This window comes from Haemaphysalis longicornis, unplaced genomic scaffold, assembly GCF_048455015.1.
Source record: "Haemaphysalis longicornis isolate Haplotype H1 unplaced genomic scaffold, Haemaphysalis longicornis Haplotype H1 scaffold_5, whole genome shotgun sequence".
NCBI lineage: Eukaryota > Metazoa > Arthropoda > Arachnida > Ixodida > Ixodidae > Haemaphysalis > Haemaphysalis longicornis.
Genome location: NW_027526385.1, coordinates 116,685,133 through 116,712,713, shown reverse-complemented (window position 1 = coordinate 116,712,713; position 27,581 = coordinate 116,685,133). Strand labels below are relative to the sequence as shown.

The window sequence follows — 27,581 nt, the reverse complement described above, 5'->3', positions numbered from 1 at the left end:
GGCTCTACACAATCAAATGCGTCAAAAAGAGTAATCTGCCTTCTGAAGCATGGTACTAAAGAAATATCGAAAAACAGAATCTCCCGCGGTATCAGAAACTTTTACGCAGGAAAATAAAAGAATGGAAGAAAACTTCTTCGGTAGCACACTTCAGGGGAAAAGGGCGGAAAGGAAAGGAATAAGGCAAAGCGAATGAACTAAGGAGTACAGCGCGCCAGGGGGAAAACACGAGAAAAGGCATAATCATCAGATAATTGTAAATTTACCTTCAGTGTTGAAACGAGGGTAGAAAATGTTTTCTAAACGCGGACTTTAACTGGCCGAATGCGCACGCAACCGTTCAAAAATTGCGCAGTGGAAAGCCATTAAACAAAAACAGGAAGTCGTGGAGGTGCTGGGTATCGATCCCAGTACCTCTCGCATGCTAAGCGAGCGCTCTACCATCTGAGCTACACCCCCGACACGAAGAGGCGACAACGGCGTCGAGAAGACGGCACTTTGCCAAGTCCCTTGGGCATCATTGCACAACCTTTGTGAGGCGCACAACCGGATTCATTCTGACTCGGAGACAAGGACGGCAGTAAAGCTGGAGCGATAAAACCACGTACGTCTGCTGCTTCTCTCTGTCGCGGGTGTAGCTCAGACGGTAGACCGCTCGCTTAGCATGCGAGAGGTACTGGGATCGATACCCAGCACCTCCACGACGTCCTTTTTGGCATTGTGTCTTGCCCCGCCCCTCAAAGCCCACAAAACAAGGACAATTGGGGAACTTCACTTCTGCGATGCTTTCTTTTGCTTCGTGGTACGCAAACAGCGACTACAGAAATAGAAAAAAACAGTTTTTTGCTTGTTTTCTGCATAGAAACCCGTATTAATCGATTACCTTGTTGTGCTGGAACTTCGGTCGCTGTAAAAGTAACCCTTGAGGCAAGCCCACCATTCGTATGCGAATAAAAAAGCTGTTAAAGCAAATGATCCAAACCAAGAGCAAGTTTCAATGCTGTACGCGTTTAAGAGTGTTTCGACAATATTCTGCTGTTAAAGACCTGCAGCTGCTTATCCCTTGCGTTTCATCGGCTAGTGCGCTTTATCGGCTTATTCCGTCTAGTCGGGGAAGACAACGTGTTACAGAGGCACTTTTCACGTTGCCTTTCCATCTTGCGCATTCATATCACTGGCCGCCTCTTGCTCCCTCGGAGGGCGGACGTATTCTCAGTTCTTTGGCGGTTTTAATGACGATAGTCTTTCTCGGGCTACCTAAACACGAAAATTTTGGTCTGTGTGTCTGTCCGTCTGTCTATCGATTAAGCCGCCTGGTCAAAAGTTATTATAATTCTTGAACGAGACATTTATATAGTCAAAGCACTTCTGATCTCCTGAATCTGGTAGCAATGTTCAGGCTTGTCGACATTGTTGAACAAAAAGAACATATTAGGCATATTTCCGGCGAGGAAACCAAAAATAAGTGATATTTGCATCGTTCTTTTAAAACATAAGGCTGCTTGTTTTTAGCTATGGCCGGTATTCAATGGCGTGGAATGCATGCAGGCAACCATGCGAGTGCGCCGCCATATCTGTGGCCAAGCGTGTGTTGCTATAGCAACACACGCAGAAGGTCGCCTATAGGCGACCTTCTGCGCACGGCCCCCAGATCAGGCACCTCTCTTCTCCTCCATGCAACCATGTGAGTGCGCCGTCACTCGTTACGTCGGGCTCCGCGGGGTGGCGGCACTTGTCCATGTCCGTGGCGCATCGGCCATGTCTGTGGCCATTTCCAATGTTTCCAAGCGGAGAAATTGACCGCTAAACTTTTCAACAAATACGATCTATAGCAAATAGAAAAATATGCCCTGAAAAAAGGGTTTTGACCATGAAATACAAAAAGCGGTAGCGGCGCCCCCTTGTGCAATTATTTCAAGTTCAAAAGTAACAAAATCTTTCAACACAGTTACCTTATTTAGATTTTTGCATCTGCGTTGTAGAAGAAACGGCTGATATTGCAACTGCACACAGTTGTTACATCAACCTTTCTTTTGCTACCGTTTGCAATATCAACCGTCCCTAGATCAACCTCGTCAGAACCATGGTTCTGACAAGGTTATCAATGTAAGTTGGGGTGCTATTAAAGTGAGGCCAAACTTTACGTGATCGGGGTGCTATCTGTACCACAATACCTGTTGTTCTTAAAGAAAGTAAAAATGCTGCACACTTCGGTGTCAGAAAATTAAGAACATAATGATGCTATTTCTCGTACAATGTTTACATATAATCAAAACTCACGCCAGTATTTACAGTATCGTTCAAAGGCGCACTGAGGTCGTCCCAACATTTGCGGCAGTGGGTCTGCCCAACCTAGGCCAGTGTCAAGCCTTAGTGTTGGGCGGCAGCAAAAAACCGCAAATAGGTTTCTCGCGCTATATGGCCACCGCTGCGCTTGCGCCATAAAAACTAAATACCATACAAAACTATCCTCCCTTTCAAGAAAACACACAGAAAAAAGATGTGGAGGTGCTGGGTATCGATCCCAGTACCTCTCGCATGCTAAGCGAGCGCTCTACCATCTGAGCTACACCCCCGACGCAGAAGAGGCGACAACGGTGTGGACAAGAAGGCACATCGCCAAGTCCCCTGAGCATCATTGCACAACCTTTGTGAGGCGCACAACCGGATTTATTCCGAGTTTAAGACAAGGACGCCTGTAAAATGAGAGCGATGAAACCGCGTACGTCTGCTGCTACTCTCTGTCGGGGGTGTAGCTCAGATGGTAGAGCGCTCGCTTAGCATGCGAGAGGTACTGGGATCGATACCCAGCACCTCCACGACGTCTCTTGTTTTGTCTATTTTGGTCTCTTTTGTGTTTTCACCTCTGCGATTCTTTTTAGGGGCGAAGCTCCTTAAGGCGTGGGTCTGTCCATCCTCGACGTATGTATGTAGCCACCTCTAGTTTAGTTCTTGGATTGTTTACTAGATGGCGGGGAGCGTTGTAATAAAATCCGTTCGCTGTTGGCGCGCGCTCGGAGTCGCCCGATGGATAAGGCTGCAGATGTGCGAGCCCGCGAGGCAGAAGCGCTCCGTGAAGCTGCGCGACGCCGCCGCCAAGATCCTGCCGTACGAGAGCGGGAGGCCGAAGCGTGTCGTCTGGCTGCGCGACGACGCCGCCAAGATCCCAGCGTTCGAGAACGAGAGGCCCAAGCGTCACGGCAACGGCGCGAGGACCCTGCCGTACGCGAAACGGCACGGCTGCGGCGCGAAGAGGATCTCCAAAACGTCAGAGAACGGGATGCGGCGAGAAAGCGCGCGTATCGGCAGGCAGACCCCGATGCAGTGAGAGCTCGTGAGGCGTCTGCAAAACGCATCAGGCGAGCTCAGCCCCAAGGTGCCGACGCGCGGTTTAAGCGAGACTTTCTAGACGTTACGTTCGGACACAGATGTAGTGGGCGAACTTTCACTGAAGAGTCACGGTTTTACCGATGATTTCCCCTCAGGAGCTTCGCCCACTCATCATCATTCACCCCGTGGATATGCTGTGAATTTTTTTTACTTGCCAGAAGCAAGGTAACTTCTGTCAGAGACATACCAAGGGGTCGGCCCGGGGAGACCCTATTCTTCCCCCTGCCCCATCCCAGATCCTCCTCCAACACCATGCACACCCCCTTCTCTCCCTTGCCAACTTTCTCTGCACACACTCCTAAAGCAGCTAGTCTGTATACTCATAGATCTAGTTGCAGCCGGAGGTAATGCAAGTAGCGTTTCTATTTTCCTTTTGCTTCATTCTTTCCTCGAGTGACGACCACCATGATGCATGCGTATCCTCAGAACGGTTGTTATAGTTTTGATATGGTAGAAAATTAAAATACCCGAAACAGTGTCTATTATGAAACGCTGCAACAACCATGACAACCGGAAGCCCTTTAAATATCCCAATTTGTCTCGTCTGGTTTCTCCTTAACTGTCATCCCTTTTCATGCAAACTTTCCCACGGGGAAGAAGAGTCTCAATGGAGTAGAGAAATTGAGCGATCTAGTGAGTCAGTAATTCTCGAATGGGGGCGCACGGACACCAGGGGTCCCCAAGGGCGTTTCAGCGGTCAGCCAAGCTCTCCCTGAAACGCTCCTCTCTCCCCCTCCCCCCATTATTTTCTCCTTTTTTCCAAACCTTGCTGGCAATTGAAAAGGGTGGCATTGCTGCATTACCTGTACATTTGATTTTTTTTTTTATCCGAGGGGAACAAGTTTTAACGTTGGCTTTTTGCGCGACACATCGGCTATGCGGAAAAACCAGACACTAGATGTCAGGGTGTGGGTGTTCGGGTAACTTTTATCTGCAAGAGCAAATTGTTTGTCTCTATGGCACGCATCAACATAAGTCTTTATCAAAAGGCGAGCATTCAATAAGTATGCGGGCGACTGAAGCTGCAAGTGCAAATTGTTTGGCATTATGAGGCGGATGGACAAAAACCATCGTGGGGTCCCCCATTACTTCTGCATGCCACAAAGGTTTCCCTGCACAGCGGTGGTATAGAACCACTGTACTAAAGGCTTGAGCTGGGGCAACAGCCAAACATGAAAGGAAAACGATAAATAATAAAGTTAATCGTTATACATAAAATGTTTGTGAATTCAAATTGGTTTATATGAAAAAAAATTGGCCGCGTATCTACTCCTTCCTTTGCAAATGTCGACAAAAGACGATAGTCTTTCGTCGACATTTGCCAAGTACATGACTCCCTTCACTTTCCTGCTCACCTCTCATGCTGTTCCCCTCCCGTCACGCTCCTGCCAAGGTAAACACGCTGGAGGTTTGATCAAGTCGATTTAAATTTACCGCGTTCCACTGCTCAAGACCGGCTGCCTCCACGACTTTTTTTTTGTATGGTATTTTGCCCCCCCCCCCCCTCTTCCACCGCCCTCAAAAAGTGGTGGAAGAGGGGGGGCGTGGTGTTAACACGCATTTATTTTCTTGCGCATCCGCAAGAACAATGTAATTCGCCTAGCACAATGCTGAGGGCAGCACGTTACGTCGTGGTGCATTTCTTCTACCACCACGCATGACGTGCACAGAGGCGATCGCACGAGGCCCAGTTTGAACCGCCAAGCTGTAGTTTTCGCTGAGTATAATGGAGTTGCATGCCTCGTTAGTCCCTGATTGACCAGTCGTTGATAATAGTAAGCACGTGGAGATTTAAAAAGGTAGACAACTGCCCGTATGAAGAGGATCCGGTGGTCACGGGAATCCATCACAGTAGAAATAAATGACAGCATTTTGTGTCATCTGATCGGTGCTTTTGATGCCAACATGGTACGGTAGCCACTGGGACGGCAGCCAGTGGAAAGCCCTTGCTGCTGCTGAGGTAATTCACAAACTCTGCATTAGTAGTGAGTTTGCTTCATTGCAATGCTCAAGTTTAGCAAGAGCAATTAATTCATTGTAATAATAGGAACCAGAGATTGGATCGAACTACCTGTGAAAAACACGATTCCATCGCCGGCAGAAATTACAAATCTCGGATTGCTGTCTATACAAACAGGATTATTTGTATTTTTCCGGCTCACGCGGAACATCGGTTCAGTTCAGTAAAACTTTATAGAGGTTGACGAGGAGATTAAACGGAGAAACTTTGGTGGAGTCCTCTTTCCAGGGCCCCAGAAGATTGCGCTCCGGTCCAGGTCCTGTCGACCACTTGGCGCTAGTCTTCTAAGGCCTCTCTGCACAAGGAGGCCTCCCATGTTTTTCAGGTCTTCCCAATTACTGGGCAGTTCCATACTGCATGGAAGAGGGTGTTTTGTCGTTGCATTTAAAACAGTCCCTACCAAATCTGCAAGTGACCGTAAACGCCACCTTGGATTTCTGTGGGAATGTCTCTGTTTGTATTCCTCTCAGTGGTTGTGCGTAGTATCAACGAAGACCTCTCCTACGTGCAGCATAATTACCATGCCCCCCCGGCACATAGATCCGTGGCCTTCCATGTGCATAGCTTTAACTCTGTCTTCATATTCCTCTTGCTCGCCAAACCTCTCCAAGCGCCTCAGAACGATATATAAAATAAAATGTAGAGGTCCTAAAATACTACCCTGCAGTGGGATTCCAGCCGTAATAATTTGAATGTGGATAAATATGTTACCCTAATTTAGCGAATTGCAGGCGATGACGCAGGTGAGATTTGAGGAGTTCAAATTGGGTGCCTTGTATGACGTGCAGATGTACTTTTTCGAAGTCAGGTATCATGACTAAAGGGATCGAAAGCTTTAGAGAAATCTATAAAGGTAACAACGACTAGTTTTTATTTTCAAAAGCGCTTAGAATGATTTGTTTTTCATACAAAGCACCTGATTCAATGAATTTACCTCGAAAAAAAGAATGTGCTGATATTGGCGACAAGTTAGACATACTGCAAATTTAACTAGCTTTTCTCAATTGTTTTATGTAAACCTTTCGAAAAAAAGCGGTACTCAGGTTTGTAACTTGACATGCTATTTTTATTTCCTCTTGCATGCAACACATTTACCTCAGATTTCTGCATCTGCGTTCAAAAAAACCAGTTGATATATCAACTGGTTCTGGCAAGGTTAAACATACAGGTTAATTTCGGTGCTATTTGAGTGAGAACAAACTTCACACGTGTGATTTGAATGCTGTCTGCACCACAAGACCTGTCCCTTGTGAAGGATGTAAAAATGCTCTACAGTTCCGTGTCACCAGTATGTTCCACCAGCACTGCAGCTATTCCTCGCACAGACTCAAAACTAACGCCAGTAATTACAGTAACTTTGAAAAGCTCACTGAGGTAGGCTTAATATTTGCGGCCTTAGGTCGGCCCAATTTAGGCCAATGTCAATTCCCACGGTTGTCCCAACAATTTTTGCCCTCGTATCCTGAGGGTGGCCGGTTTGGCTGCCGCCTAATGGCCCATGGTTTGGCCAGGCAAATTTGATCGCTTAGGACGTGTGGTGTAGACAAGGAAACCCTCAAAGCGGTAGGAATTGATTTTAACATACTTTTCCCTTCTGAATCGTCTTGTATTTAGGTCGCCATATGACCCACATGGTACCTTTTCAGCACATCGCACCCATAGCGTCAGTATATTAGCAAACATGACCGTAAAAAGACCCCAAATAAGTTTCTCTCGCTATGTGGGCATCACTCCTCTCGCGCCATAAAAATATTACTACACAAAAGTAGCCTTCCTTGCAAGGGATTGAAAAAAAACGACTATGGAGGTGCTAGGTATCGGTCCCAGTACATCTCATACACTAAGCCAGCTCTCTACCAATTGAGCTACACCCCCCTTTTTTTTTTTTTCTGCGAACAAAAACAGGTTAATTTACATAATAAATATGCAGTGTGCAGGGAAAGCACCTTACTGTGCCCTCCGCTACATTTTGTTACATGGTTGGCGACACATTCCATACTGGCGTGTTTGGCTGATTATAAGAAATCACACTCGTACAATATAGAGAGCACATTTACGGGAAGAAAAGGGGGTTGTGTTCCGTTGCAGCCTGGCCGGTCACTGGCTTCCTAACCACTTAAAGCGTTCTGTCTCCTTTGTTTTAAAGGCTACCGTCTCCCGCCAGCAGTGCGCAAGGGCCTGGCCCAGTTCAGGGTCCCAGTCGGGTGCGCCGAGCACACTCACCATCCACTCCATCTTCTGGACGAAATGCCTCCACGCTGGCTTCGGGGTGGGAGCACAGCACACTCCACCGCATCCACTCGCGCACGCCATAGCGAGTGTAGGCCCAGTGTTACGACGCATTCGCAGAGCTCCAAGTGCTCTGTCGGAACGTCCAGGTAGCGGACACCCGCCCAGTCAATGTCACAGTGGACGCCCAGAAAACACTGTACCTCATCCCAGAAATAACGCGTGGTGTTGCATCCTATAGGAACATGTGCTCCGCCGTCTCCAGCCTCCCGCACAAGAAACAGCCCGCACCGCAAGGCAGAAAGAAGCCACGCTCTTTCTGCCGTGATCCCACCGGTAGCACCCCAAAGTGGTACGGGTAGGAAAAGTTTTTGGACCCAGTCGGAATCGGTAATCCGATTTGGTACACCCTGCTTAGCCGCCTCGAATGGTGGTTGTCGGTAGAAGGGTGGGGGAAGGAGCTTTGCGAGAAGGTCGCGGTATAGCCGATGGGCTTAACCTTTAGAAGGTTGTTCCACGAGGACTGCTTTTCCAGTACTGTGATAGCGGCACCGATGTCTCTATAGAAAGGGGCGACTCGAGCACCATGATGCAGTTGGAAAGTTGTGACCACCCACTCTGCTATGTGGGCAGAGCAAATAGACTGGAGCGCTCCACGGAGAGAACGGTCGCTCTGATCTCGGAATCAAATAAAACGCTGGACTGTAAGTTTAATCTCCACGTGGACAAGGCCCAGGCCCCGGCATCTAGACTCCAAAAAAGATGTGTGCGTCTTATATAGGCTCGTACAAGGAGCGGCAGACGAAGACCACGCACTGTTGCTGCAACTTAGTGCAGATGGGGGCGAGTCGCGCCGCGTATAGGGTAGCCGGGTATACTACGACGAATTGCAGGCGTGAGGTCTGGCGACCAAGGCGATGTGACGCGTTCTCCAGGGTGGTTGCAACTTGGCCTCCGCGGCCGTTAGCCTAGGTCGCCATCTGGCTGCATTGGCTTCCCCTAGGGCCATGTTTACTCCCGGGTAGCGGTGTATTGCATACTTCCAGCTACCGCCACAAAATATGGGGGGCTTGAATTCCCACTCGCCCAGCCAAAAGCCGCCCGACTTGGAAAGGTTTAGTTCCGCTCCAGAGAAGCGGCAGAAGCAACGCGGGAGCTCCGCCACCTCGCTCACCTGGGTCTGTGATGTGCAGACGACGGCGATGTCGTCCGCATACACCAGCACACGCAGTTCTTCGTTCCCGAGAACCCTGATCGAGTTGGAAGTGGCGATCATTCGACAGAGCGGTTCCAGATAGAGCGCGAACAAGTACGGAGACATTGGACATCCCTGGCGAACCGACCAGCTAACTTCTATGGGTGGTCCGAGTGCTCCCCGCAACATCAAACTTGTGAAGTCGGCGTCAGAAGTTTCTAGCAACTCCATCATTGTTTCCCCTGTCCCATAGTGTCGAAATAGGGTGAAGAGAAATGTGCGTTCGACTTGATAGAAAGCTTCTCGAAGGTCTAGTTGGAGCACCCCAATAAGCAACACGCCCATATCTGCGGCCTCACAGGCGGTCCTCATTCGATGTAAATTGGTGCTTATTCAACGACCTTTCAACCCACAGGTTTGATGATCACCAACCACCCCTCGGAGAGCAATCTCGACGCGTCGAGCATAGAGGGAAAGAGCCGGCCGTCCAGCCTGAATTTTTCAAAAACGGTCGCTAAACGGGGCCCAACTCTTTTCGTAACGCCTGACAGCATTCTCGGAACAGCGCAAAGGGACGAGGACGAGGCGTAGACGGGACACAGCGCAGACTAACAAAAGATGTTTATTGCACAACATTACTTAAATACAGAATTCTGTCTCAACAAAAGAGAAAGAGGAAAGATGAAAGAAACAGAAATTTCAAGCCATCACTGCAGCTCAGGTGCTGTCACCAGATAAAAAGGCAATTTCTTTGTCGGTTAACAACACCGAAGGGTAGCTGGCACACTTGTCGTTGTTAGAATATATCTCGTACGCTTCAACGATTTCCCATGTCATTTGATTGTTACCTTTATAAAGTATGCAGAATTTTTTGAGGTCAGGATAACAACCACAATCTTTTCAATGTGCGCCTAAATTTCCGTTATCCTTTTTTACGTTATTGCGATGCTCACGCAATCTGTCATTGACACAACTTCCATTCTGTCCGATCTACTTTTTCTTGCATTTGTTCAGCGGTATCGAATAAACCACTCCATCCGAGCAGGCCACGAACGGCGTGCGATGCTTGGTGCTACACGTGCCAGACTTGACGCGGCCCTCATTAACTTTGTTGCAAAGCTTGCAACAAACTTTTTTGCGATTATCTTTGTTGCAACCGATAAAGAAATTGCCTGTTTATCTGGTGACAGCACGTGAGCTGCAGTGATGGCTTAAAATTTCTGTTTCTTTTTTTTTTTTTCATCTTCCCTCTTTCTCTTTTGTTGCGACAGAATTCTGTATTTAAGTAATGTTGTGCAATAAACATCTGTTGTTAGTCTGCGCTGTGTCCCGTCTACGCCTCGTCCTCGTCCCTTTGCGCTGTTCGGAGAATGCTATACCAACATGCCCAAGCTTATACCTCAGTTGATAGAATTCGTCGATGATGCCGTCAGGGCCCGGAGACTTGTTCTTTGGGAGTTTTTTTTTTTTTTTTTTTTCGCGGTCTACATCCCGCGCGGTTATAGGCGAATTAATTAGGTCTTTTGTGTCGTCGGGAACCGTGGGCAAGGGAGAGAGAACCTCGGGGGGCACGCAGTCTGGCGTCGGCCTTTACCGGAAAAAGTTCTTAGTCGCAAAAGGCCGCCACCACTTCCTTCTGCCCCTGCGCAATTCCACCGATGTGGCAGGCCTCGCTGCTGTTTTGCAGGCGATGCCCTCGCGCTCGACCCTCGCGGCTGCGGACTAGGGCGCCCCAGTATCGCCGCTCCAGCTCACTTCGGAGCTGTTCTTTGGTTAGACGGATGCCTTCTCGGAAATCTCCCGGCCGTTCCTCGTCAGGCTCGATGAGGCCACGGAGGGTCTCCCTAAGGCGCCGCTCGTTAGCTCTCTCTTCGGTCGCCTCTCGCTTACCTATCTCCGTGGCCACCTCCTTAACCGTCACGCACGGCGAGCATTGCGAAGGCAACAAGAAAGAACCAAGGCACATTGCCAAGTCCCATCATTGCGTAATCTTTGTTTGACGCGTAACCGGATTCATTCTAAGTCGGAGGCAAGGAAGACAGTAAAAGGGGAACAATAAAACGTCGTAGGTCCGCGGCCCGTCTCCGCCAGGGGTGTAGCTCAGATGGTAGAGCGCTCGCTTAGCATGCGAGAGGTACTGGGATCGATACCCAGCACCTCCAGGACGTCATTTTTGTATTGTATCTTGCCCCTCAAAACCAACGAAACAACCCCATCTGCGCACTTCCACTTCTACGACGCTTTCTTCTGCTGCATGTGGCACAAACCGCGACCACAGAAATAAAAGAACACTGTGTTTTCCTTATTTTCTGTGTGGAAGCAAGCACTAGCCCATTGTGTTAGTGTGCTCCAGCTTTGGCCGCTGTATAAGTATCCCCTGAAGAAAACTCGCCATTCGTATGCGACTAAATAAGCTGTAAAGCAAATTATATGAACCAAGAGCCTGTCTCAGCGCTATAATAGCCGCGCCCTTCCAGTCAAGGCCGCACCCCGGTAGGAACACCTTCTGTATGCGCGTTTAAGAAAAATTTGATAACATGCAGCTGTAAAGACTTTCAGCAGAATACTTTTTGCATTTTATTAGCTAGTCCCCTTTATCAGCTCATTAGGTCGAGTCGAGGAAAGAATGCGTGTTATAGACGAACTTTTCACGCAGCGTTGCCATCTTTCTGTTATTGCTATTACTACAGCAATAATAATATAATTACTATTGACTTAATTATTATAGTGAAATAATACATATTATGCAGCGTCTCATACTCCGTGCGGGGCACGAGACAGAGCCTATAAAAATATGCGGTAATATAAAAATAGGTCTGTAACTTTACATGCTATAACTTTTTCTCCTAATTCATAAAACAGCTACCTTAAATTTTTGCATGTGCGTTGTAAAAGAAACGGTTGATATATCAACTGGCTCTGGCAAGATTATCAATATAAGTTCTGGTGCTATGAAAGTGAGGACAAACTGTACGTGATCGGGGTGTTATCTGTACCACTGTTGTTCTTAAAGAAAGTAAAAATGCTGCACACTCGGTGCAACCCGTATGTTCCCAGAACATAATGTTATTTCTCTTACAACATTTAAATAAAATCAAAACTCAGACTATTATTTACAGTATCGTTCGAAAGCGTACTGAGGTCGGCCCAACATTTGCGAACATGAGTCGGCCCAACCTAGGCCAATGTTAATCCCTAGGGCTGGGCCAACGCGCTGTTGACCGTGCCAGGGCAGAGAGCGGCATGGTTGGCTTTCCCCCTAATTGTCCATGGTTCGGCCAGCCAAATTTAGTAGCTTTGGATGTGTGGTGTGGACAGCGAAATCTTCAAAACGGTGATGAATTATTTTAAACCCTTTTTCACTATTTGAATTGTCTTGTACTTAGGTTGCTCTATTTAGGTAGTCATATACACACGCATGGCAGCTGTTTTCGAGCAAATCACACCCGTAGCATTGATATTTTAGTAAACGTAACAGTAAAATGGCCACAAATAGGTTTCTAGCGCTATATCATCACAGCGCTCGCGCCAATAAAATAAAAATACTATACAAAAGCAGCCTCCCCTGCCAATAACAAACAAAAAACAACTGTGGAGGTGCTGGGTATCGATCCCAGTACCTCTCGCATGCTAAGCGAGCGCTCTACCATCTGAGCTACACCCCCGACGCGGAGAGGCCACAACGGTGTGGACAAGAAGGCACATTGCCAAGTCCCCTGGGCATCATTGCGAAACCTTTGTGAGGCGCACTACCGGATTTATTCCGAGTTTAAGACAAAGACGACAGTAAAACGGGAGCGATAAAACAACCTACGTCTGCCTCGTGTCTTCGTCGGGGGTGTAGCTCAGATGGTAGAGCGCTCGCTTAGCATGCGAGAGGTACTGGGATCGATACCCAGCACCTCCACGATGTTTCATTTTGTCTAACTTTGTCTCTTTTGTGTTTGGACCTATACGATTTTTTTACTTGCAAGGCTATTTCTGTCAGAGACGTACCAAAAGGTAGGCCCGGGGGGACCATATTCCCCCTCCCCCCCCCCATTCTCCATCCTCCGATAGTGAACGCCATGCACACCCCTTTCCCTCCCTTGCCAACTGTCCTTGAACACATTCCTAAAGCGGCTGGTCTGTATGCTCGTGGAGCCAGTTGCGGCTGGAGGTAGTGCCAGTTGCGTTTCACTCTTTTCTTTTTGCTTCCCCCTTTTCTCGAGTGACGGCCCGCCACGATGCTTGCGTATCCTGGGAACGCGTGGTATAATTTAGCTAAGGTAGAAAATAAAAATATGCGAAACAGCGTCTATTATGATACCCTGCGATAACCATGAAACCCGGGAGCAATTTCAATATCAGCAGTTGCTTCGTGTGGTTTTTCCCTAACTGCACACCTCTTTTTATGCAAATTGGCCACGGGAAACAAGAGTCGCATGAAGTTCAGAAACTGAGCGGTCTACTGAGGCAGTAATTCTCACATGTGGGTGCACGGACCCCAGGGGCCCCCAAGGGCGTTTAAGGAGTCCGCCCAGCTCTCCCCATAACACTCCTCCCTTTCCCTCCCCCCACTTATTCTCTCCTTTTTGCTAAACCTTGCTGTAACGGCTGCATTACCGGTACATTTGATTTTTGAATACGGGGAGAACAAGTTGTAACGTTGGCTTTTCGCGCAACACCCCAGCTATGCGGAAAAGCCATTCACGCAAACGGCAGAGTATACGCCTCGAGCGCGGCCTGTAGGGGCTAAGGTCCCTGAAAGAACAAAGGTAGCGCCAACTGCTCCCTCCTTCTCCGCTGCCCTCCTCTTTTTTCTCTCCCCTCACCCGCGGCGCCGCCGTCCCTTTAACTCCGCGGCGGGGCCGCCATATTTGTTGGCCACTTGAGAGCAGACGCCCTTGCTACGCTTCAGGGCGCTCGCTGCAGTTTGCTCTTGTTTTCGCGCCGAAATCGCTCTTTGGTAGCATTTATAGGATTTCTAGAGCCCCGTTTTACCAACAGGCACTGAGTGATAGTGTTTTGTTTTATATTTTTGTCTACAAGGGGATATTTGCGAGGCGGATGCCGCTGGCGCATACGCACAGCGCGGTTTTTGTTTACGTGTGCGGCATTCTGTAACACCTCAGGATAGCTCGTGAATGCGAAAGGATCGAGCGTGGACATTTCAAACTGCTCTGTTACGGTAGGAGTTCCGTTCTTGCATTCGCGTGACTGTGGTCGTGCAATCACTGCACAGAGGTCTTGCGCACGGTTCGCGGCAGTATACAGTGCGCTTCATTCGCAAATGCCGTAGTTCGAGCGCTGCGCTGGCGTCCTTGCACTCGCCTTTCTTGCGATAATTGTGTATCCTCAGCGGCGTTCACTCTTACTAACGACCTACAGCCTACCTTAATTACGCGCAGTTTAGAGTGCTTTGCCGTTTTTGTAGAAATGTTTCCTTCACCTTCATGTCGTTATAGGCTGCTGTGAGTAGACTAAAAACATACACATGCTGTTGTGCGTGTGTGCACGTACAGCGACGTGAAAAGCCCCTGCTTCCCCGACTTCGCAGCCGGATACACTAAACTACACTCGCGGCCGTACGTTCATGTGCGAACCTAGTGAAAAACGCAGACTTGTAATTCTGGGAATACGCGCCAGAGAAGACTGCGATCAATCGATCGGGTAAACTGAACTTACAGTCCCTCTAGGTACAAATTATGTAACTAGTTACTACAGTTAATTAATCATGCAATACGTTTTTTCACCGGGCGCGGTCGTTTACAGCCGTTATTAATGGAGGCGCCTGGACAGAATTGTTTTGTGCTGGGATATATTCTGGCAGATTTGTACATTGCACTAACACAGGGATACGCCCGAAAGAAATTCGAAAGAGGACCAATGTCACGATGATTATCAAGAGAAAACAATAAATCACAAAAATGAATTGGTGCCAGCAAATAGATATTTTATTGGAACAAACGTCCGTAATGACGTCGTGCAGGTGGCTTGTGCTGCTGACGTGGCTTCCCGTGAGAAAAAATGTTGGGAGTGGCATTTGGGTTTAGTTTTTTTAACGCCAAGCTTCTCCAATATCCGTTGCTCAAATTGATACGTGAAATAATCCTATTGAGAAGGGAAAAGAAATGTCGCCACCGAGTTTGAGATGCGCCACAAACACTCCGCAAATATAGGCAATAATGCATTGCAGAAGGGAGTTAGTGACTGTTCTACCGTATGGTCAATTCGTGTTCGCGCATCTGCTCAGTGCCGCGTCCGCTCAACTCGCTACACTAAACCCGTTTAGCAAGCGCTTTGCTGGACAAAAATACGTCTGCTGAAAATAATATAGTCGCCCAGTGTGTTTTGGTTCAAATCGCAATGACTGGATACGCTGCGCCATTGACTACTAAGATGAAGTAAGCGCGCACACTGCAAATGTACGGCATCACGTGTAATGCAAACGTAAGTCGTAATTAACGTTCCTCTGTGCATACACGGAAGAAAGGGCGTACAGCCGTTACGGTGCGAATATGCATTTGAAGTGCTCATTCAAACGTGCGCGAATTTAATAAAGCGATAACAGAAATTGCGCATCAAACGTACGTCAACGGCGCGGTCACTATATTAGCTGACCTTAAATTGTTTTACCTAGCCGCAATTTTTTTTTTCTCGCAACAGCCTCAATTTGCGCCGCACCGACCAAGCCCATATTACGCAGCAAATCACTCCGATGTCACAACAACGGGATTATAATACCACCCGGGTAGCTAACACACAAAACATGACTTCACGCCAAAAAGAGCGTACACGCACTCGGAACGCACACAATACATGGTCAGACGCAAGCTGCCGTCGGCCAAAACAAGCATGAATTCAGGTGAACAATTCTCGCGTCACGAAACCCTTACGACAACTGACTGAACATGCTACGCCGCTGATATTGATGCTGGAAGTTAAGCGCGCACATGACAAATACACGGCCTCTTATCCAAACCAAAGCTTACGACGGGACGAACTCGGCGCTGCGCGCAATGCCTACTCAGAACAAAGCGTGGACGACGGTCGCGAAGGGAATACGCATTTCTTCGTAAGTGACCGCTCAAGCTCGCGCAGAATTTAACAGAGCAAGAACAAGCATTCAGAAACTTACCTCGCAAAAGAGTGATGGTAGCGTCGGCCTGAAGTATGCCCGTTCAAATCTATGCAACCAAACTTTTCTCCTTTCTGCGTCGCGTTTCCCGGACGGAATAACGAAGTCTTGTGCCCTGCCTGACGATATTCGCGCTGCCTAAGGCACAACACATCGACACCGAGAAGCAACCTAAAACGACACCGGTGCGACATTTTTTCGAAGCGAGCAGCTAATTCCGGTACTGAAGCACGGTGGCGACGGTGGCTCGGAAGCCAGCAATGGCGTCGCAGCGGCGGCGTTGCGCAATGTCCCAGCCGGCGAGGCATCGGCGAGGCGACCAGGCGGCGGAGCAAAAAAAACAAAACCACGTGACTTTTCCCTTGGCCAATGGCGCGCGGCGTTCGCCGCCGAAAAAGAAAATGGCAAAAAACGAAGTAAGAGAGGAGCGCGGGCGAGGGCGAAAGGCGGCGAGATCTAAAGATGGCGCTACCTTAGTAATTTTAGGGACCTTAGTAGGGGCGCCACTGAAATCCCCCTAGCGGCCCGTTTCGAAAGCAAGCGCGGGAGTCGGCGTCCCGCTCCCCAGTGCCGCCGCTGCTTTTGCGGCACGTTCACGACTGAGATTTACCGTTTGCGGGCGTTTGAAATCTATGCTTTTGTGGAACAGTCACTCTGTTCGCAAATGAGGTGTGTTTACGACACTGCAAATGTTTCTGACGCGATTTTAGTGTGGTATACGCCTCGAGCGCGGCCTGTAGGGGCGCCACTGAAATCCCCCTAGCGGCCCGTTTCGAAAGCAGGCGCGGGAGTCCGCGCCCCGCTCCCCAGTGCCGCCGCTGCTTTTGCGGCACGTTCACGACTGAGATTTACCATTTGTGGGCGTTTGAAATTCATGTTTGTGTGGAGCAGTCACTCTGTTCGCAAATGGGGTGTGTTTACGAGAGTGTAAATGTTTCCGACGCGATTTTCGGTCTGTATAAGCGCCAGGTGTGTGTCACAGGCCAGCGTCGCCGAACCGGCGTATGATGGAGCCGATTGTAGTTACACCGACCTGAATTTACTAGCCGTGTCTCCGTAACCACCGGTTCCTCAGATGTTCAGCTACGGCTATACACTACGATTTAAATCGGTTTTGTGCGCTTACATAATCAGCGGAGCACTCATACCTGACAGCACACCGGTTACGTTTGCCAATATTATACCTCAGATATTGATCACCACCATTTACAAGCCAGTCTATGTTAATTTCGGGAATATTCAACAAAAGTACGATGGACAATGCATAATTATACTCGGGGATCAGCACACGACAGAGTCGTCTTGTCGTGAGGTGCGCGCCCGCAGACCTTCATCTGCTACATATATCCTCTGCGAGCAGCGCGGAGAGGGGCTTAGAATATAATCCGCGTCCGCGACTAAATGCTTCTTCGAAATATCGTCATATGGCACAGGGAGCCTGCAGAATAAACCAGAAACTGAAATCAGAGGGCCTTATCACATACCACACTCTTCCAACGACACATTTCATCGCTTGTTGAACAGCCTACCCTGTATATTTCCAAAAATGCGTCCGCCGTACGATCAGCTCTTCGTTGAAGTAGAAAAACAAAAGGAAAGTGAACGCGAGCTTCATGCGTGGGAATACTGATTACTAAAACGTACATTGCTTGATTCCGACTCCACATTTGTACACGGCGTCCCCCTCCCCGCACCCCCCCCCCCCCCCCCCCCCCCCCACCGATTTCTCGCGAAATAGCAGTGCATTTCGCGTATAGTTGCTCTAGTGAAACCTACCTGACTTATAAGTTTAGAGGAACGTCTTTAGCATGCCAGAAGCTGCACTGTTTTTTTTTTTTTTTCATTTCCGTTAGAGCTATTATGTTTATAAATTCCGCATTGGCACAGCATTTATTTTTCTGTGGTTTCATTTCCTTGGTTCTTGCTATATGGCGTGTGTGAACACATATTTAACGTCGCACAGGCTTGGAATATACTTTACATTTTCGCATGGTTTATATTCTTATAAAAGGCATAAGTTATTGTCCGGGATTGGGTAATCACATCCCCGCAACATGTTTTTCTGCGACGTATATATTCGAAACGAAGCCGCCTTCGTTGTCCACACCACAAAATGAAGCCAACCTCTCATTGTGCCAGTATAGGTCTAAACGAGGCGGCAGTAGAATTCATTTGTGCCTGATGTTTTGGCGGTGACAGGGGTGATATGCTGCTACCGTCGCCGACGCCCGGAAGAGCGGCGACGAAGCGCGCAGCACCGCGTCCCCGTGTAGCTCTTGCAGGCGATCGCGTACTCTACCAAGACACAGCTGCTTTTTAAGTGACCTAAACGTACTCTCTGCCTATAGACGTCACCATAACAAGTTTTTTTAGGGCGCGTAAAGGCGAAAAGAAGCGAAACAGAACCAAAACACTGCACGAGTTCCTATCAGCCACGCAGCGCAAATCCCGTCAACGCCGCGGAAAAGCGGCGGCAGGCGGCCCAGCGATCGCGAAGCTCGAGGCGTATAGGTGGTATTCGTTGAAAAGTTTAGCGGTCAATTTCTTCGCTTGGCAACGCTGGAAACGGGCACAGACATGGCCGATGCGCCACGGACACGGCGCGGCTTGGGCCACTGCAGCCCCACGCCGAAGAAAAAAAAACACCGGTGTGCGTCATCTGTTCCGCTCCAATCCGATTCTAAACGGTGGCGTAAACAGATATGTTATTAATCGCACTCACACTGAACTCAAGGCAATACCTTGCGTTCGGTAGAGTTTGTAACGTGAAACACCGTCATGTGCTTCACAGTCGTGCTTAGCATGGACAAGTACCGCCACCCCGCGGAGCCCGACGTAACGAGTGACGGCGCACTCGCACGGTTGCATGGAGGCGAAGAGGGGTGCCTCATCTGTGGGCCGTGCGCACAACGTCGCCTAGCAACAGACGCTTGGCCACAGCTATGGCGGCGCACTCACATGGTTGCCTGCATGCATTCCACGCCATTGAATACCGACTATAGATGTTTGGATAACTTAGTGCTGCAAGAGCAAATTGTTTGACATTATGACACGCTTCGGCATTAAAGTCAGGCACAAAAGTCGGTTACGGAATAAATATGCGGGCGAGCTTAGCTCCAAGTGCAAATCGTTTGACATTATAATACGGATCAACATAAATAATGCTGGGTTCCCACGGCAATCACTTGGCGAGCCCGAAAGAACCACTGCATCAAAAGGGAGCGAGCTGAGGCAAGAGCCAAACAGGAAACAAGAGCGATAAATAATAAATTTAGCCCTTATATAGGAAATACTTGCGAATAAAAACTTTTTATATGAATAAAGGAAGTGGTAAAAACGCCGTCACAGGTGCAGAGCGAATTCATGTGTTTTGAATTACTTTTGAACATATATCAGCCGCGTCCTTTGATGGGGCACTTTTACCCAAGGCCGGCTCCAGTGGGTGGGTGAGGGGAAGGAGGGCAAGGGTCTACGGGGCGCTCGCATAAGGTACTACGAGGACTCCGGTAGTACTGAAGCGTGCCGCGGCGGTCTTGGCATCGCAACACTGTGCAGAGAGGGGGGGGAGGGCGGTAAGAGTGCTGTAGTTTCGTGCGGTGTGAGAACGAGTGGACCTGTTACGCTACATATGTGCTTCCATTGTCGTAAATTGTTTGGCGTTGGGCGCGGGTAGTGTTCTGCGGATGAGGTCGCGGTTATGTTGTGTGATGTCGCGGTGTCAAGGCGAGCGCGTACCTCGGGGGCTCCTTGTGTACGAACAAGAGAAGTGCTCACGCTCGGGCCTGCTGATTAGCCGCCTCATTGGTTGGTAACTCTTGCTTAACTATTTGTGTTCATTCTAAAATAGTGACAAAAACGGTGCCATTGATCTACCACCGCATTTGACTCTCCTCTCGCGCTTTCCCTCACGAACTGGCACCGCGGACTTTGTTCCACATACCACCTATGGCGTCGTCGTTCCACGTTGATCGACCAACTCTTTCGCCCATAAATATCTAGGTAATTAAAAATTCTCCGCTACAAGAACCCGGATCTAGACAAGCACTGCAAGCTCTGCGGAGAAATAGCATTATGCACGCAATATGGGCAATACCCTCGACTATATTGGAAAGCACCCATGTAAGGCACCCAACAACCCCCCCCCCGCCCCCCAACGTCTCCTCTTACCTACATTTTATCATGGGAAGAGCCAAGCCAAGCAGCAGGTAACAATTCACCCTGTACACCCCAAATGCAAACATTAGGCCTACGGAATGCACACCCCAAGAGTTGCTGTGGGTATTCTAGAAAAGTGGTGCGTACCTCCAGATTAACACATACTCAGTGTGGGATCGGCCAACCAAAGAATCCATCACGAGAAAGGTTCGTGTTCAACCAGCGCCCATCGAAAGACGGAGGGGTCCATGATTTTTTAATATTCAAACACCTGGAATGGTAAAACTGCCCTGAGAAGTGAATCAAAAAGCAAACACCTACCATGAAGTATGCAACATTTGCACACCTCTGGTTTCCCAGGAATCAGTGTTCGTGGGATTTTTCGAGTTGTCATCATAGCTCGCTCGCTGGGCCCAAGTAGAGCCACACGGCGTTCCATCATAGCGGCTGTCGTCACGGCATAACCCAGAGGCTTCGAAAGCCAAGCGGTTTATATAGCCACAAGCGTTCGAAACTAGTGGACCGCTGGCACTGGTCATACATCTCCTCGTTGTTTAGTGCAAAGAAAATGCAGGTACATTTGAGGAAAAATACACATAACTAAGTGGCAGCGCCCGCGTTCATTACGCTAGGAACGCTTGCTGGGTTGGTTTTTACAATGGTAAGCAAACAAAAGTGGCAGTGCAACGGTGGCATGTGTGAGGAAAAGCAAGCACAAAAAGAACAGAACTCCCGCTGGCGCAGTCTCAGGCAGGGGGCGTGCGAACACTGCGAAGGCGGGAAATTCGAAACCTGTTGGACAAACCTCCGTTGAATTCATCGGGAGAGGAGTGCGACAGGGGCGAAGAGCTTGATGGGTGGTGGGAGTGAGCGGATAACTGCGCTACAGCCCATTATAGCGAATTACTGCTCTGCACTTCCAACAGCTTTCACACTGGGTGGAACGGGTCTAATTTTTTCCTTTGGCATGAATTTCTTCGAGTGACTTCTTTTCAAATACACTGTGTTTGCGCCTGTTTCTTCATCTTACTGCGTAATTACCTCAGCCAGGAGGCTGGAACACGTCACAACCTACCTTGCACGAGTCTGGGTGGCTGGTGTGTAGCTATTCTACTCGTGTCCCACCACGTTCATGTGTCACGCGGCAGGCACGATTCCACAACTTTTACAATTCGAATTCACACGTTTGTGAATTTTGTAAAGGGAGCACATTAGCCCCCAAAGCTCCCGATACTGGCCTGATCCTCCAAGTCGGCATGGGCTACAAAGGGACAACTTCTGCTCTACAACTGGCAACATGCGGAGGTCGCAAAGACCAATAAAAAAAAATTAAAGTGGGGATGGCAAACTCGGTAGTGCACTGGGCTGCGACTGTGGAGACCCACGTACCAATCCCATCATACTGCGCATGTTTTTCCGTTATTCTCTACAGCAGCGGCCATTTTCTTGAGCGGTCACCAAAAGTGGCACTTTGCGGAAGGTAGCGCAAGTATTGGCCAGCCAAAACGGGTAATGGCAGCAGCAGCCACATTTTAGTACATCATATCTTACCTAAAATTGTTTGGGCTGGAAGTGAAGCATACAGCAGTCAGCCAAAATTGCTTATGATCAAATCACTGCTCATAATTGCTCACGACAGAATCAGGCAATAAATTGACTCGTGACAAGCCCATCTTTTGAAGCGACCTCAAACAGAGCAAAATATATTGGGGCAGGCTCAGAAACACTTAACGGAAGTTAAGCACATCCATTTAATCGGCCTTAGCTTGCCTGCAACAGGAAAAACAGAATTTACCACACAATTCAACCACTGCTTTATGATGCCAACTCCATATTCAAATCTTGGTTTCTGTCTACCTGGCGGTGAACTCAACTTTTTGATTGTTCACAGTTAACGGTTAAACGTACCTCCAAGGGCTTGCAATTGTTCCGTCAGTGCTGGCGTGAGCAAATCAGAGGCCAGGATTGTGCAAGAGAAAAACACCCCTCCCAAACAAACCAAGAAATAAGCGTAAATTAGCTGAAACAACTCTGATCATAGTGTGTTGCGACGGTAATTGGGACACTTTAAAAAAATATTCCTGAGCGAACCGCCGCTTTGTTCGCGCTCAAACTTCACACGAAGGTCGTATTTTGTGGTCTATTCTGTTTGACACCGGGAACGACGACGGTACTTACCTGTGTATTCTGAAAATAAATAAAAACTATATTCGCCTATGGGAAAATGGCAGCGATTTGGACGTGCGAGCCCGAAAACGGGGTTTTCTGATCGTCTGTTAGCTCATTTCCAGGTGCATTTTCTGATCGTCTGTTGCACCATTTGGCTCCATACGTGAATCCCAAGCATGCGTTTCACTCTGCAGGTGGTTCAGTCATTCCAACATCAACTTTCGCTGGCTCGCACGTCCAAATCAGCCGCCATAGGTGAAAATCGTTTTTATTTATTTTCAGAATACACAGGTAAGTACCATCGTTGCTGCCGGTATCAAACAAAATAGGCAACAAATTGCGACCTCCTGGCAAGTTTGAGCGCGAACAGAGCGGCAGTTCACTCAGGAAAATTTTTTAAAGTGTTCCAATTATCGTCGCAACACCCTGTACTACTATGCATTCCTGACTTTGGTGTGGTAAGGCAATTAAAGGGCATTCATTTGTGCCTTCCTCTAAGCAAAAAACTCAAGTCTCTAAACGCAAAACAGACACACCCACACCGAAATTCCGGGTTCAACTGCACAAGTTGTCAGACTTGTGCAAAAGAGGCTTGTACGCTCCATTTATTTTTTCTTTTTTGTTAGGGCACTTACAGAACCCCGCCCCATGGGTCTCAAAGGTAACACAGCTTATCTCACTCATCAGCTCAGTTGGCGCACACTCGGAGCATTACATTATGAAATTCTCAAAAAAAAAAAAATAAGGATGTCAAGCCGGCTCCGCAGGTTAAAAAATGAAGGCCAAAGTTCTTCAGCAACAAAAAGCGTCTTGCCTCTCACTGGCACTGTTTTGTCGCCGTTTTTCTGTGACTTAACTTAGACAAAAACAAAAAATGCAAGCAGAAGTCCACCAGCAGAAAAAACAAATGAACGAACGACACGCACTGGGACGGGTGGTAGCAGGAGGCATCCTAAACAAAAAAATACGCCCCTCCAAACGTCTTCAAAACGGTGTAAAAAAAAAAATGGGCGAGAGTTTTGAGGATAGCGGCCGCTGCCGTGGTCACGTCTTCTTCCCTAGGGCTTTGTTGATGCTTTCTGCCTTGGCTTTCCGCTCCGCTTCTTTCGCTGCGAGAGAAAGAAAAAATAATTTTCACAATTTTACCCTCAAAAAGCTTCAGTTTATGTCTCTACTATGAGAAACAGCTTCCAAGGTTCAATTAGGTTTAAAATGCTAGACTTTGGCCAATATATAAGCACAGCCAACATCACAATGCCGTAGTACAGCAAAAGCTTGTTAATTCGAACTCCAAGGGGATGCCACATCAGTTCGGATTAATGAGAGTTCGAAATAGCAGAGGTGGACGCAGACTTGAGCCTTTTGGAGCAGCTCAGGCAGCAGGAATGATGCTGTTTTGGAGCAGCTTTGGAGCAGTGAAAGCGGAGTTTTGGAGCAGTTTTGGAGCACACCAAAAGGCACATTCTGGAGCAGACAAGTCTGTTTGGGAGCAGACTTTCAGGGTCAAGCATTATTTATTTGCATTTTCAAAACTTCTGGTAAACACACAAAAACAAAAATTTCATATTGCTCTTACTCAACTTTTAAATACTGAACTGACTGTGTTTCCAGCAAATTAAAAATATGCCCCCATAATTAAAACATCACAGCTGGCCGAATGAAGTTGAGAAAGAACGGGTGGAAGCAGCGCCCCCCGCTGTTGAAGCCGGCAGCCACCATATTGCTCTTGGCAGAAAACGGGAAGGTGGCCACTTCGGCCCACGCAGTAGCTGCGGTGTTTCTCCGCCCCTCTGGTGTTCAAACACTTCTGAACCCTACGGTGACCTTGTGTGTCACCTTCGGCGGCATGAATCGTGCAAAGCCAGGAATCGTTTTTGATCAGCAAGTACGCCCGCAGCAGCCTTGAATCGCTTGTCCCAATCACCGTGCCATCTCATTCGAGCAGTGCAGGCGCAGTTGGAACTGAAAACTTTCTTTATGAACCTTTTTATCCGGTGAATACAAAGATAAATAAGTTTCTGTCAGTGCGCCACAAACAAAAGACGATGTGCAGGTTCGTAGGATGGCTTGATGCCTAAGAATGCGCCTGTTCTGTTCTTGAAGCCGCCTGAAGCCAACTGCTTTGACACGACAAGCCAAACAACGCTGCAACAAGGCGATGCATTCCTACCATTTTTCCGCGCACATCTACACTTAAATCTAGACTTCTTCGGCCACTGGGCAATGATCGCCACACCTGTTGGAAAGACTTCTGGAAAAGCCTCTCGCCTGTTGTCGGCGCACTAGTCAATGTGTGACACTAAAAGTGCATGGTTGCAAGTTCCGCGAAGAATGCTGCACTGTGCTGCTGTCCAGCGAGCTGCCAGCAGCTGTGAAAACTAATGGCGACGCCATGAAAAAGCAAGCATTATTTGTTCAGTTGGTGCCTCATTCTGGGGCTGCGATCCACTCAACAGTAAAATTTACGCTTTGTCAAAGAAGATTGCGAACCTGAGTATAAAGATTGGGCTTCGCCAATTTTCAAAGGAATTGACTAGAAAACTCACATAGCGGGGTATACGAGCACAGGTTGCGAGGACTAAGTTTTATAAATTTGTAAATGACAGATAGGAACCACAGTAACAAGCAAGCTGGCCCACTTGTCCGACTTTGTATTCTTTTGTATTTTTTCTGCACTGTTCAGTTTTTAACGGTACCTGTTTTATTTACTTAGTTGACTGATGGACTGTATGGTGATATTAGGCAGCCCTTATAAGATTTGTTGCTTCATTATTCCCTTATAGACCATACAGCAAATAAAATCCTAAAAGGCAAAAGAGCCTGCACGCAAACATATTTCAGTTTCATATCAAAATTTCTTATTTTGTTTTTCCATATTTATATACCGATGCGGAGTGCAAACAGTGTGGAACAAAAAAGGGTTGAAATGCAGGAGACAGAGGGAGGAATGCACCGTTCAGAAAATTTCTTCGAATGTTCTGACACCAAACCCCACCCACTCACTGGCTACGCCCCTGATGCCCTGGATAAAATGAAATTTCATTTACCCCTTTATTTGGTGTACAGTGTGCCTCACGTCGGGAATGTTGCAAGCGAATAGGCACATACGCCAACAACTTCAGCTCACATAGTATTGCGTAAACAACTGCACTGTGTACTATTTCTTGGTTGAATAACATAAAAAAAAATCTGGGAAAAATCGACTACTACAACTGCCCTGAGTCATGCTGAAATGGATACGCAAAATCTCACTCATTACATTTCCAGCGCTTTAACTCTTTCGTTAGCGCGGGAAATTGACCAATTTTGAGGCGTCTAACAAAACAATTTTTCTGTGCTATACATATTGGTTAGGCACACATCGCAGTGACATGAAATGCAGATGATTCCACGTGCTTTCCAGCGACACCAGTTTTAATGATGTTTCCATAAATAATGATTGCGAAAAAAATTATATATTTCGAAGTTTTTGTCCAGGTGTCGAAAAAAATAAAAAAAAGTTCTGTATAATAAACAACTAGCAGTAGAAAAGATTTAGAATATACATTTTGTAAGTAAACATTCCGAAAAAACCGTCCTACAAAAAAAAATTGAGTTGCGCGGTACAATTTGTCAGATATAAAAGAAAGTGTTAGCCCGCGTGGTGTCCGTACCTTGTGGTGAAGCCCAACCACTATTTCAAATTTGCTATTTTGGATGGTTCTCTAGAATAAATCTGGTGGTTTGACATTATTAAAGGCCCCAATTAGCCACCACGTGATGTAAAAACACCTTGTCAGTGATTATGACGAGCACAATATTGAAGGTCAGCAAGCGTTGCGAAAAAATCCGCTTGGAGTTGAAAACCAAACTCTTTGGTATATGCTTGTTGACGTTCTGATGATCACTTATGTCAGAACTTTCATTTGCAGTTTATTATCATGTTCTGACACGCTATGGTAGCCGGCTTGCAGGAATAAGGTACGATGTGCTAGAATCGTGTACAGAGCAAGCTTTCACCAAGCTGCCGTCGTGCTATGAAGCGAGTTCAGCACTACGAGCCTACTAAATTGCAGCACCACCTAACAATTTCGAAAAGAAACAAATACAAGGCTGTTGGAGACTTTCTCAGAATAGACAGTTCTACTAAGCAGCGACACTAGACTCCGGAAATACCCTCGTATGAAACCGAAACTGGCTGGTGAACAGCTGGCGGGGTTCAAGGCCAATTGGAAACGTTTTCCTCATCTGAACTGATACCCGATGGCTTGGTGTTATCTTTTGACCTTCAGCGGAAGCTGTTATCGCAGAAGTAAGGCGTGGGTAAAGTGGAAGCACGAGCAGCACGCTTGTTTCGAGGAACAGTAGCGGGCAACAAAGGCGCCATTTGTAGTTGGGTAACTATGTAGTAGCGCCAAATAAGATTTTCGCAACGCAAAAACGAAACTGAAACTGCTGGAAACTGGCTGAAAATGCCAGGCACACTTGCTAGACATGTGGGGGACCATCAGAAATAAGCTTTCGCAGAATAAAGCTGTCCTTTTTCCCCAACCAAAGATCACTAGTGAATAGCTGGTGTCATTTTCAAGTAATTATCACCTCTCAACGCTGCCGGATTACAAAGCTGACAGCATTATTAGGTACTTGACTTGCCAGGAGCCTACTGACAAAAAAAAAAGTATTATGGTAATGCAACCTAACCACGAGCGACGTGCTTTTTTGTCAAGTGCAGCAGCCACGCCCCCTTCCTCAAAAACACACGCACCTCAGCTCGCAAACAAATGCCGTCAGAAATCTCAACATCGCCGAAGCAGGAAAATTTAAACCGCTTCTAAAAGTGCAGTGCCTAGACTAACCACTGGTTGCATTAGTGTGTACGAGAAACAACTATAACATATCGAAATAGGCAATATAAATCATCAATCACCGGTGATCGATTTGAATAGGCGTCGTAACGAAATAGTTAACTGTGCTTGCTCTTGCCTGGAGCAAGACGGCCACCAACTGGTTTCCCCGGCTTCACTGTTCACGTGGGCGTGTATAGCCTCCCGATACCTGACTATGAGGATTTCTCCAATATATTGGACAATAGGTAATGAGGTAATACTCCAATGACAAGGCAGTCATCCCCATAAAACCCCAATGTCCAAAAAGTTGGACACCTGCTGGCGCCATCTAAGCAGCATTGGTGAAAATACGTCGTTCACATTCCCACCAAAACTCTTCCAGAATGGTGGCATTCGGCGGTGCGGCGTTCTACGGCACCGGCCGAAAATGTAAATACTACTGTTATCACGTATTTCTACCTGCTCTCAAGGCATATC

The 27,581-nt window shown here is 47.7% G+C and overlaps 1 protein-coding gene and 6 non-coding genes across 7 annotated transcripts in view; 3 read left to right on the top strand and 4 right to left on the bottom strand.

Moving 5' to 3' along the window:
* Positions 1 to 386: 386 nt before the first annotated feature.
* On the bottom strand, positions 387 to 459 carry Trnaa-agc (transfer RNA alanine (anticodon AGC)). The gene has a single exon. It is a non-coding gene; the product is annotated as a tRNA-Ala (tRNA).
* A 2,044-nt stretch (positions 460 to 2,503) lies between these two features.
* Positions 2,504 to 2,576, bottom strand: Trnaa-agc (transfer RNA alanine (anticodon AGC)). The gene has a single exon. It is a non-coding gene; the product is annotated as a tRNA-Ala (tRNA).
* Positions 2,577 to 2,746: 170 nt separating this feature from the next.
* On the top strand, positions 2,747 to 2,819 carry Trnaa-agc (transfer RNA alanine (anticodon AGC)). The gene has a single exon. It is a non-coding gene; the product is annotated as a tRNA-Ala (tRNA).
* Positions 2,820 to 10,923: 8,104 nt separating this feature from the next.
* Positions 10,924 to 10,996, top strand: Trnaa-agc (transfer RNA alanine (anticodon AGC)). Its single transcript has one exon. It is a non-coding gene; the product is annotated as a tRNA-Ala (tRNA).
* Positions 10,997 to 12,426: 1,430 nt separating this feature from the next.
* Trnaa-agc (transfer RNA alanine (anticodon AGC)) lies at positions 12,427 to 12,499 on the bottom strand. The gene has a single exon. It is a non-coding gene; the product is annotated as a tRNA-Ala (tRNA).
* Positions 12,500 to 12,668: 169 nt separating this feature from the next.
* Trnaa-agc (transfer RNA alanine (anticodon AGC)) lies at positions 12,669 to 12,741 on the top strand. Its single transcript has one exon. It is a non-coding gene; the product is annotated as a tRNA-Ala (tRNA).
* Positions 12,742 to 22,825: 10,084 nt separating this feature from the next.
* Positions 22,826 to 27,581, bottom strand: part of LOC144138699 (uncharacterized) — a 37,205-nt gene continuing 32,449 nt past the window's right edge. The window contains exon 6 of the mRNA XM_077671100.1: positions 22,826 to 23,387. Within this exon, the coding sequence (XP_077527226.1) occupies positions 23,323 to 23,387 (65 nt within the window). The 3' untranslated portion in view covers positions 22,826 to 23,322. The remainder of the gene's footprint in view (positions 23,388 to 27,581) is intronic.